Below are 13,585 nucleotides of genomic sequence, written 5' to 3' on the forward strand. Positions count from 1 at the left end.
AATCAGTGATGAAATCTTAATAATATTCGCTAACATTTCATTTTCCAGTAAGTTTTGTCCTTATTATTTTGAATTATTATCGGTAAATTTTAATAACTATGATTCTTAAATCTATCTGTCGATATGCAAACTGCTAAAAAACAAATACTGGCCCAATATCTCAACATATGTAACCTGTATTTTACCTTATTATACCATATAAAAATGTTAAAGTGATTAATTAGAGCAATAACAATAATTAAAATGAATACAAAGTGCTAAAAGCAAGAATATTAAAATATAATTTGAAATTAGTTATGTTTGTAATGATAATATTAATAAAGATATTATTTGTATAATATAATTGCATTATGTGTACAATAATTCGTAGCTATATTTTACAAACGATCATTTGCATGAACTAAGTAATTTTTATTCTTAATATATAGATTTATGAAAATAATATATATATATATATATTTTCTTTATATTTTTACTTTTTTTTTCATTATTATTGGATAAATAATTTTAACAAAAATTCTGACTATCAATCTCGATTTTCTACAGATATTTATTCAAATTGAATTTATATCATTCAAATATATTTTATAAAAATATTGATTATTTAAAATTATTATAATTTTCTTCTATATATTATTACAAATTAAATTTTAATTCCCGTTAAAAACAGTAAATTTCTATCTAAAAATTTATCTTCAATTCGATAAATTCCAGTCTAAAAGATCATTTACAAACATCATTTACCACGCCTATCTTCAACTAGATTAAGCAACAATTACATTCTGATTCCAGGTGAGCCTGTCAAGTTTTAATATTTATTTACACACACACTAAATATCATTTATTATCATATTAATAAATATCAATTTTAAATAGATACTTTTTAGTATTTCCATGAGTATATTTAATGTTTGTAAAAAATACGTGATTAGCACTGATTAAATTTTGGGCATATTTAAAAAGCTTATATTGAAGAATATATTGTTTCTGAATTTTTAAATAAAATTTTAAACTAGTAAAAAAATTAAAAAAGAATATATTAAAACAATTTTCAATAGAAACATATTTAGTATTAAATTAAATTTGATTATATCTATGGAACTTTTTTTTATTAATTTGGAATTAATATTATTTAAGTTAACACGTAGAATTTGTATAACGAAATAACTCAAATTATACATAAATTCTATAGTTTTATTATTTTATTTTAGAACTGAACAGATGAAAATGAAAAAGTTAAAAATTAATATACCAATAAAACATATATGCATTATATATTATAAGAGACACAAGTACTGATACTTGGCAAAAAAATTGCCAATATAAATTATATTGTATGGAAATTCAATGAAAGAAAACAGTATTAAACAAGATCGAAAAAATTTTATTGAGTGTAAAAATTTCGAGAAATCTCGAAAAATAATACAAAATAAAGCACTATCAAAGTAATGATTATTTTTGTAAAATTAAACATAATTATTGAAATTCATAATTTGTAAAGACATGGGTAATAATTGCATAATTTTTAACAGTGTTACGTATGTAAGTTTTTAATATTTTTTCAACAAAAATAAATTTTATTTATGACTATAATTGTTATTTCAACGCGTTCCTTACTTTTTAAGGTCTATTCAATCTAAATTTTATATTTATTTATCTTCTTCAATTTGAATGTTAGAAAACATTTTCCTATATATTATGTAAATAGTACTTGTATTGCGATTATATTATATTCTTTACAAGTATTCTTTGAATATCCTTACTCGACTAGATGAATTTAAATAGAAAAGCAGATGATTCAAAATTTCGATTTATATTATATTGTCACTTTTTCGCATATAAATCGATAACTTTTCATATACAAATAATTTTTCATTATTTCAAATTGGATACTTTCTTATTCATCTTATACCATCTTTTGTGTTAAAATTAATTTTATAAAAATACTTGTTATTAAATATATCTAACTTTACGATTAGGTTTTTTCGCCAAACAATGATTTTGTTCTTGTTATATTATTAGAAAAATAAGAATATATCTTATTTATTAACAAAGCTTTTAATGTTATAATTACTTATTAAGTTTAAAAATTATAAGTGAAAAAATAAAAAAGATATAATTTATATTATTTACTTTTAAATATAATTTTAAATGTGAATCTATGATTAATAGATATTCAATATGGAAATAAACTTACATTCATAAAATTCACGTTATTGTCCGATCGAAATTTTTGCATAGATTTTGATTATCTTAAGGTAATTACTGTGAAATCATATATTTATAATTAGAATGTACTATTTCTCAATATTTTCTATCTATATCATTTAATTGGCTAGATTTGCTACTAGACTGCATACTAATATTAGTTTTTATTAAACTGTCAATGGTGTAGAGTATGAATAAATAATTATCACCAATTTGATCATAACACATTGGTAAATGTATATATATATTATATTATTGATTTAATATATACTATAATTTCATTGACCATATTTTTAATAATGACATGTTTTTATTATATGATAAACATATTTAGTAAAACTGTACACTTTAAAATAAATATTTAAATTTGATCAATATAGTTATTTATATATTCAAAATTTATAGACGAAATTATTAAGGTTACAAATCAACATTTTTCTGCTTTTCAATAAAAATATTTAAATAACTTCATCGACTGTTTTCTTACCGAATTAATGTCTACTATCATACATAATAAATGAAAAAAATCAATGCTAAGCCACCATGCCAAAAGTCATTAAGACCAGTTATTAATGTGGTTTACTATAAAAAAAAATTTTTTTAATTATCCATTTAAATTTATCTACTAATACAAAACAAATACGGTATGACATATTATGCTAAGTAATCAAATAATATATATCGTAATCTCAATTAATTTTAATTGAATCAAATCAAAGCTCTAATCACAGTTTATTTTTTTTTTTATATTAAATTTAATGAGAATATTATAAATAATCTTTAATGAAAAATGTATACAAATAGCTATCAAACTATTGTATACAAAATAATGAATAAGTAACTCTGTTAAGAAAAGACTTAATTTTATCTATACAATGAAACCATGTGGAACAATGAATACTTATCATTGTTTTGTTTTAATTTTGATAATAAATGATCTCATAATACTACGGAAAATAACTTTTTAAATTAAATTTTCTTTACATAAAATACAGTAAAAAAATAATTGATCAACAATCTAATATATAGTATTAAATTCTGTACAATAAATAAGGTTTGAAAAAATTATAGTAAAGGAGTTAAACATATTCATTTGACCATATAAGAAGATATTATTCCTTAAATATGGATTTATAATAAATCAAATCGGATACTTATTTTCTTAACTAAAGTTGGATATGCATACACAATTGTCATTATCATATGATATTATCCAAGCGTTGCTCCACGGAACAAAAGCTGGATAAGCTCACCGAAGACGTTTGTGCAAAGTCTTTTCTTTTGGTGTTCAGATCGGAGTTTATATCGTCATTATAGAGAAGCCAATTAGAGGCGAAATTGTGCTGTCGATACTCGGCATTATTGTTTCCGTTACCGACGTTTCGGTTCTCCAATGCTGAGGGTATCGAATTTAGACCCTTACGTAACGTCATTACCGGCGTTTTGTTGCTATATACGCAACAAGTTTCATTTAATTTCGTATAATCTACGTAGTTCGTTGTACAGAGGTTTAGAGTATTTTCCAAGGAGCGACCGTTCATCGTTGGTGCTGTGCTGTTCCGATCAGTGTAAGACCAATGCGGCCAATACGGATCTAGTATCGTCGAACCTTTAAAAAATGCAATCAAAAGAAGATACTTAACATGAACATAAGTTTTATTTAAATTTCTATTATTTAGTTTTATATTACATATTACTTTTCAAAATTTCGTAAACACATTTAACGTTCCACTTGATCAATATTGAATAATAATACAAATTTCAATACACAGAGAATAAATATTAATTGGAAGAAAGTCATTTTTAAAGTTAACTAAGTCAATAATAAAAATTCATATATGATTGTAAGATTCGTAAAATATATAGTTTCATATTATAATAGTTTTAACAGTTAAACCTTGTTTCATCTGTTACTATTTTCAATTTTTCAAATAAACTTTATAGTTTTCCAAAAAAAAAAAAAAAAAACTAGAAACTCAAAAAACAAGACTATAATGTTCTTTTAAAAGAAGAAACTTAGATGACTATTTGCAGTAATGGAACTACATACATACCGTGTGTTGTATGCAGATTATTTTGAACGGTCGAAGCACCGGACTCCGCCACGTAACTCTCGAATTGTTGATTTTGTACTTGTAGTGGATCGGTACCTAAAGGCGTAACCGTTGGCGGATTAGGTATGACATTTTGTTGTTGTTCTTCATAATATCTAGGATCATATGTGGTGCTATCCAGTTCGACATGATATAAAGGAGTAGCCACGTTCAATTGTGCATAATCGGAATAACGTGACTGATGGCTCTGTTCATTTGATTGCTGTTGTATTTGCGGTTGCGATTGCGGTTGCGATTGCGGTTGCGATTGCGGTTGCGGTTGCGATTGCGGCTGTGATTGCGATTGCGGTTGTTGTTGCTGTGGTTGATTATGATGAGTTTCATACAGGTCCTGAACATAAGTTGTGCCATCCACAGTGGCGCATATATGTCTATAGTAATCTTGTGGTTCCGGCTGTTTAACGATATTGGAAGGCGTCTGATAATAACGAGATGTATCAAATTGTAGATCAGGCACGAGTTCACTCGGCTCAAGAATACTGGTGGATCCTTGGATCTTTTTCCAAAAACAGTAACAAATTTTGTGTGAAAAAATATATGATCTATATTATTTTATGATAATTTGAGAAAAAATAAAGAACTTACGAAATAATGAAAAGCAACACTGTTAGATTTTGAAATATTAAAGATTCAAAATTAATGAATCCTTATTTGTAACAACAACAACAAAATGTAATGCCCAAAAAGTAAATTAAAATATTTTTTTTATGATATAAGATTTAAAGATGAATACATTTTTTTAATTATCGATAATCTTAATTCATTTTGTTTAATAGTATTAATCTGATAATTTATGTATTCCTCTTTTTAATCGAATTTCTTCAAAAGAATTATGTAATAAAAAATCAGTAATTATAAAAAAAATTGTATATAGTACATTATTTTATGTGCTTATTTTGTCATAACAAATTCTTCTCATTTTCGTTATTTTCTTTCGTTGATCATTATTTACCGATTACATCCGTTTAGTTTGAGCTATTCAGGCAAATTACACAATATAGTTTATTATTCCGAATTTTTCTGCATCTACTGAATATAATATAGTAAAATTTGTTATAAATTTAGACTAAATTCTTGTTTTTTTTTTTGTAACTTTTATCGAGAGGTATTAAAAACGGAAATTCTCGCTGCTAAGAATTTGAAAATTTGTATGTCGTAACTTCATTACACAGGGGCATTTCAAATCATCGTAATTACACTGTTTAATTTTTAATAAGAAATTTCAGTTTTATCAGAAGTTACAAATTTAAAATCAAAGTTTAAATACATTAATACAACTTGACATTTCTGAAAAATAATTATTTCAAAAGACAGTTCACTTGAAAATTTTCTAATTTTGTATGCATTATACTTTTTATTTAAATTCAATAATTGATAACGTAAGAAAGTAAAATAATTACGAATTAATGTTATTTTATATTTATAAATAATTGTAAATATCACCTTATAATGTTAGCTATTAGCTATCTGAGAAACTTTAAACAATGACCGTAACTATGTATCTCTATAAAATGCAACATAAAAAATTCTTACAGGATAAAGTTGATCAGTAGTCATACAGAATTGGGCATTTGCTTGAATGATATTGGATGCATCTCCAGGGCTTGGGTTCATCATATCCCCGCTCTCAGGACTTTGAAATTGTATAGAAGCCGTGGGTTCTAGTCTTGAAACCGAGGATGATCCGTAATCAGTAGGGTGGGCTATATCGAGACTGTTAGAGGCTAGCCAGCTCCGACAATTCTCTTGTGCGTCCGTTTGCGTTACGAAGTTGAATTGATATGGATTGCATGTTTGCTGTTGATGTTGTTGCTGATCATAATCTTGCTGTAAATATTTCTCTTGTCATTTAATTCTAATTTTTTTACCTAGATAATTAATTATATATTTAAATAGAAGTGTTATAATAACTTGTTCATTTCATACATTTTCAAAGAAATAAAGGAAGCATATATAAATTTGAATCAAAATAAATTATAATAATATCTACAGATATGTGGATCTTTATTATTTTACTAAGTTAGTACACGTCATATTTCGAAATGAAAGCTTTTACAAAATATTCCGATAAAGAATATATGCAGTATTATTCCACAGTTAAAAAATTGATAAGTATATTAACTTAAACTGATGATTTCCTAAATATTTATAATGATAAAAATATAATTATTTTTTATTTACTTTATTTATTATATTTATTTTTTATTTATTTTATTTATTATATTAAATCTATACTTATTTTCATATTATTTTTTATTTATTTTATTTATTATTTATTTTATTTATGTTATTAAATCTATACTTATTTTCATATTATTCACATAAATTTATGTTAATAATAAGCCTATACTTATTTTCATGTTATTGACATAAATTTATATCGAAAATAAGATATTTCATAAAATATAAAATTTAAACATATGAGATAATTATGAAATTTCATAAGCCAATTATTCAAACTGAAATAACAAATATGTAAAAAGTAAATTGTTTCGGTATTATTTTGTTTCTATTAAATAATTTATTATAACACGTTATTTTAGTTTATATGGTGTCAATATTTTATTATCATTAAATACTTTAATGATTTACTATTCCTTTTGATATTACGCTTTATTAATTAATATTTTTAAACTGCGGGGAAAAATGTACCAGAGAAATCTGTTCGCCAGTGTTATCCAGGGTGGACCTGTAGTACGGAGTTATATTATTACCACGTCGGTAGTATGAATTATCGTTGTAACTTTGCTCATTTTCAAAGACACACGACAACCCAGTCACTGGTACTGTAACATTGTCCTGCCAAATTTCGTCGTTCTCGTTTATATCTGATTTGGCTGTCATAGTTTCCGAATTATCCGGTGACTGTTCCCTTAAACGATATGTGTCCATGGACCAGCCTGTAAATTATTTCACCGAAATTATTTCAGCCAAATCCTAAATTATTTAAATTTATTTATGTACATCAATTACGATTAGCATTATAAAATTATACAATAATTTAATACAATAGATTTTTCACGCGCACTAGTAAATTTATATAAAATAATGTAAAATTCTTAATATTATATAAATATTGAAGTTAAATTCGATAATTACAAAAATTTTTAATTAATACTATGATGAATTAATCAATTGAAAATAATTTTATACAATTTTCAATTAATGCTTATAAAATATTACAAAAAAGGAATTACAACACGTATGCACAATAAATTGATTAAAAAGAACAATTGAATTTTTTTTGACAAAAATTAAAAAAGAAACGTTTATAAATATACACCTTATAAATATAAATATTGCTTTAAAACATAATATATTATTGATTGTACTTAAGAAAACTAATTTATTTAATGTGATTTATTACATATAAGCAATGATTTAATAGTTTATACAATTCATGAGTATTCATGTGCATAAAAATTTTCCTTTGATATGTTGGTATTTAGGACAAAAAAATTTTTATTTTTGAAGTACAATATTAATGATACATAAATTTAAATTGGTTTAATAAAATAAATGTACATCATAAAACTTTCAAAATAATTTTTAATGTTTTGTTAGAACTACGCAATTACGAATTATTTAAAAATATAATTTTTTGTTGCATAAAGAAATCAATTGATATTATATATTCAATGAAATCGTGGTTCATATACACTTATAATTCGTTAGCATCCAAATAACTGCAAAAAGATGGTTTCGCTTATCAAGTATTGTATATATTTAAAAATGTGTGTATGATTTTTTAATAAAAAAAAAATGTTTTTGTTGAACAATTGTCCAAGTCACATAATATTATTATTTTATTAATGATGAAATATTTGAATTTTATATTATTGAAATTAATATGCTTTTCATTTTTATAATAGTTTACCGTAGGTGAAAATTTTGTTAGTATCTTATCATCAACATTATTATATATATTATTACACAAAATATCTTGTAATTTAGAGAAAATATAATCGATTGAAAATAAGTCTTACAACAATAATAGAAATAATAATATAGCATTTTTATATTTACAATGAATATCGAATAATTATAGTCTTTAGAGGAACTTTTTAAATTGATTTTAAACAGAAAGCTCTTTTAAAAATAAATTTTCATAAGACAAAAATAAACAAGTTTGGAAAAAACTATATTTGGGTCCTTCCCTGCTTTTTATCTGTTAAAAATTAAAAAAATAAAAATACATACTTTCAACCGGGCTTGCAATTTCACCTAAATTGGCTCCTACAGGAGCTTGCAACATTTTTTTAAGAAGCAAGGACATCTTCCTGCTTGCGCTTTCATCTACTGTTGGCTGAACAATTTGCTGATGTAGACTAGTACTATTTATGTGAGTAGCTTCGATGCTAGATCGATAATTAGAAACAGTAGCTTCAGTTCTTAAGTCCATTATTTCATCTAGTAAGGTAGAGTTGTTGTTTGTATCGCAATTACCATATACACCATGTGAAGTGTATAACACTAATTGTCGAATGTCATTGTAGCTTAAATTGCATCTTAAATCTTCATATTTACTTGTACCTACTTCTTCTTCAGCTCCTACCTAAAAATCATGTAGATATAAGTAAATAACACAATATTTCTTTTATAAATAAAAAATTTTCATAGTAAATAGAGTATTGAAAATCTTTGAATGTATATTATTAAGATTGCACAATCATAGTAATCAATTTAATTTACATTTATATTTTGTGGATAATATCAACAAACACTATATTTTTTATTACATTTTTTATTACATTTTTTGTTTCATTTCTCTAATTATTAACTGCTTTATTAAATGATCAGTTTTCTGTAAAAACAGTTAATTAAGACTAGTTGAATATTTACCCATTGAAATGGGTATTGTTGTTGATGTTGCTGTTGTATTGGAAACAAATAGTGATCCTGCTGTGTAGGAAGATCAGGAGAATCATTGTGAAGTGCAATTTGTATGGATCCATCTTCATCTTCTTTCATAATTTTCATTCGTTTAGTTCTTTTTTTACGATTTTTTTTTAAATCTGTAAGTAATCTTGTTACCTCTGAGCTATTACCACATTTAACTGCATGAAGAATCTTCACTAATAAAAGCTTCTATAAACCATATATAAAGTTTTTCCTTTTTACATAAAAATTATTGGGTGATTAAATATAATTAAGAACAATACATATTTTTTTGTTTGATATAAATTACCATAAAGTAATTAAATTTTATAAAACTTTTTATAAAAACAGGTTTACTTTAAAACTAGATTTTTAGAATAAGACTGAGATAAATGAATGGATATTTTGACCATATAGTAGGAATAAACTCATTATACATACATTTCACAATAAATATAATTATTTGAAATATAACAATTTATCTTTAAATAGAGACAATGCAGTATAATTGGCTTGAATAATATTTTTTTTAATACTATATTAAATATGAAAACAGTATTCAACAGTAGGAGAATTAGATGGTATTAAAGCAGTATCTAATACATATAATTAGGGGGAAATTATTTATATAAAAATATATATTCATTTTGAAACTTCTGTTACATTGTTGCCATTTACAAGACAAAAAAAGTATGATGATATTACAGTGGAAATTAAAATGAATATTATTAATGTAGCATTAATAAAACGATAGTTGTCTTTGACTAAATCTAATCTACCAAAAATCCAACAAATTTTCGAATCGATTCACCCGGAAAGCATGTAAATGAAAAATGATATGCAGTGAAATTTAACGGCTTTAATATTTTATCACTATGAAAAATAAATATAACGCGAGAATAATCGAAAAATTAGTTGCACATATTGGCGTGACAATTCGGACATTAAATGTGCGTATTAAATTTCCATCATCCGAACGACTAGCGATTCCAACAGCGTTGCCATTCTTGCGATTGAAAAAATCGACTATACTCGGTTTACTCGGTCGTTGTCGCGCGTACGCGTGCCGATACATCCTTTCGTACCGGCAATTAATATCCAGAAACGTACAAAAATAATTTCGAAATAAAGGGATGAACGTAGATAGCCGAGACGAGAATCTGCGGGATATAAACGTGAAATCATGAATAAACCTCACCTTGATGTTGCCGGGTACGCGGTGCTTAACGGCAAGTGCTTGCAGTTCTTTGTACGACAGAATCGACAAATCCTTGGCGCTCATTCTGTCATCGAGAAACGCGCAGGCCTCATATATACAGTGGACAAACAATCCTCCCTAGAAGAGCAACCAGTGCTAATTGTCCGTCACGAGTGGCACTTTCTTATCCCCGAAACGTCCGAGAACTGAATCTTGACGAAACATAGATAAACGGACGTGTGACCTTCTTTGATCCCTCTCCCTCTCTCGCAGTATATGCACTAACTTTTTCGAATTAATTAATATTGGGTCGTCGACGAGGACGGAGAGAAGGGAAAAATGCCCGATCTACGTGCAAGGGGTATGTGTGCGTGCACGAATCATCGTAAAGAGATGCGTAGAAATGCCAATGCCGATGCCGGGCTTTCCGGATTCGCGGATTTCGAACGTCGGGGACCGTTTCCTCCCCTCCAACGCAACGTAGCTAGAATCGAGATTAGGCTAGGCTTTACGTTGGAAGCTTTTCAATTGGGGGAGTGTGCGTTTATGAGTACGTAATTTGAGACGTGTCGTTCACTTGTCGCATACAAAGAAATCGCGTTTCCGATATGTTACATGCATAAGAACCACCACAGGGGTTTGAGTAGATAGCGGCCGACCGATGGATTAGCATTTGCGTGCTACCTGGTAGCGCTTTTAATTGCATTGAGTGATATATCTGCTATGAAACTTGTCTTTCAGTTCACCCATAAAAATAATAATATACCGTTTCCCTCTCCATTAATCTTCCTCATCGTAAGTACACGTGCATCCATTTTAATATTTATAGATTGACCGTAGAATAAAGACCTTTCAATGAAATTTATTTTCGTAAGAGCTTTTAACTTTAATTCTTGTCAGCATATATTTTCGCATTAAAATGGCCGATACAATTTACAATTTAAAGATTTTATTAAATATTACCTTTTCAATTTTTCGATAAAAGTTAAATTTTCAATATAACCAGTTTAAAGTGCAGTTTAGGCAGTAGATAAAAGAATTACTCTTATATATTCATTATAATATATATTCTATAATCAAGATAAATATTTATTAAGGGATGCATGCGTTGAGTATAGTTACGTATTAATTATATGACATGTAATATAGCTTCGAAAAAAACTTTCAATTCTAGTTTTTGATTTTATTACGCGCCGTTATACTGCACTTAATGCTGCACTACAAATTTATAAATTTTAAATTATTACTTTTAAAAGATTCTTCTAAATTAATTTGTATTTCGATTCCTCATAGCCGCCTTATGGCATTTTTAAGACTAAAATTTTCCAAAATGAATTAATAATATTATAAATTATTTTTTCGTGATCTTATAATTTCTTTAAAATATTCGTTTATTCTTTTTTTTTTTATCGCAATTTTTTTATATCTTTTATTTATTAAACATATAATTTTAATATAAAATAGACATTTGTCATAGTTTATATGTATAATTTTTTTTTAATTATTCTCTTAAAGAATAGATATATACAAATAGACGTATAGAAATATTGCTTGAAAAAATGAAATATTAAGTGTAAATGTATTTCGAAGAATTTATAAAAGTTGAAATTCAATCTTTAATATTCCTAATTTACCTTAAATTCTTCAATTTCTAGATAATTCTACGATTTCCCTGAATATCAAATAAATTTATATATTTATAATATTTATAAATTATACGATTGGTATGTCTTTTTTATATGAAGATATGGCATGCTTTGGTTCAATATTTATCCGATGAGCAACAATATAAAAAAACATATGTTAACTAATCTAAACAATAAATAAGCACATTATAAATTAATAACAGAACATATTATACATGAAATGTATAATATTAATTTTTCACATATTAATTTTCATAATTTTAAGTATGTTTCATTAAGTTTACCTATTAATTGTGAACAAATTTATTACGAATAAAAAGAAAATGGAAAGAAAAGATTCATAACTATAAAATAAGTTTTGTGAAATCAACGGCATTGGTATAGAAAGTTCGTTAAAATATTTTCGACTTATTTCTAAATAAAATTTTTTAATTAATTTCATATTTCGAAGAAAATATTCGATTTATTTTAACAAACTTTCGAACTTGAAAGCTAATCACCTTATCAATACAAGACAACTGATTTTCATTATTTCATGCTAAGCTAACGTAATATATTTAGCCATACTCATTTTCTATATTTAAATTTCATATTATTATTTAATTTTGATTTTAATGAAAGTAAAGGTTCTCTCATATTAATTTTTCCCATTATTTCCATAATTTTTATTGATGCTAACAAACGTGAATTTTTGTAAACATATATTTTATCATTTGTACGTCTACATTATTTAATCAAGTATAGACTTTTTCTGCTTTAGAATTATCCATTTTTTCTGACAAATTCATTTAAAAGATCATAAAATTGATTAAAAATTTAATTTTTTGATTTTTGTAAAATTATATTTATTGTAAAATTGTATTATGGAAAATATGTATACTATATGAAAAACAGGACTGAATAGATGAACTTCTATGTCATAAAAATTATGGATTTTTGTGCAAACTCACTAAAACACATACAAATATAGAAGCTTGTTTTATTCAGATTATTTCTATGTGCATAAATAATTATTTATAAATATTAATTATTAATATAAAAATAAACTATTAATTATTCAAAATATTTCAATCATTTAAATGAATTTTTATTAAAAACTTCCTTTTACATAATGCTGTATCTATACTTGTAAAAAACATTTTATTCTTTTCTATACTTAGAAAACCTTAAGCAATAAATATTCAGTTATAAAATAACTGAATAGCTATTTGAAGAAAAATCATTGCAAGCTATTTAAGTATGCCGTTTCTTAGTTTACATGTTTTTATGTCATCCATATAAATAAAGGAAATTGAGAAATTTCTTTATTTTCAAAAGCCCCTATTGAAATAATACATTTCGCATTAAATCAAGCAAATCCCTTTTTATTGTAATTAATAAATATGTAAATCATATTCATTCAAAATACAATTATATTAATAAAAAAATAATATAATATTATAAAATTATAATACTATAACAGTAGTATTTTACCCAATTTGATAACATAGTTTTTGTTTCATGAATTTTTTAAAAAATTTTTTTTTAGATTTTATATAATT

General features: G+C 25.1%; 1 protein-coding gene across 1 annotated transcript; it reads right to left on the reverse strand.

Annotated features, from left to right (window-relative positions):
• Nucleotides 1–3,398: 3,398 nt before the first annotated feature.
• On the reverse strand, nucleotides 3,399–10,674 carry LOC105362469 (heat shock protein DDB_G0288861). The gene is made up of 7 exons (XM_011499957.1): nucleotides 10,399–10,674; nucleotides 9,165–9,410; nucleotides 8,523–8,877; nucleotides 6,975–7,222; nucleotides 5,856–6,149; nucleotides 4,263–4,818; nucleotides 3,399–3,817 (listed from the first exon to the last, which is right to left on the reverse strand). The coding sequence occupies exons 1-7, from the start codon at nucleotides 10,480–10,482 to the stop codon at nucleotides 3,408–3,410; spliced, it is 2,193 nt and encodes a 730-aa protein (XP_011498259.1). The 5' UTR covers nucleotides 10,483–10,674; the 3' UTR covers nucleotides 3,399–3,407.
• Between the last annotated feature and the right edge of the window lie 2,911 nt (nucleotides 10,675–13,585).

Source organism: Ceratosolen solmsi, unplaced genomic scaffold (assembly GCF_000503995.2).
Source record: "Ceratosolen solmsi marchali unplaced genomic scaffold, CerSol_1.0 scaffold10, whole genome shotgun sequence".
NCBI lineage: Eukaryota > Metazoa > Arthropoda > Insecta > Hymenoptera > Agaonidae > Ceratosolen > Ceratosolen solmsi.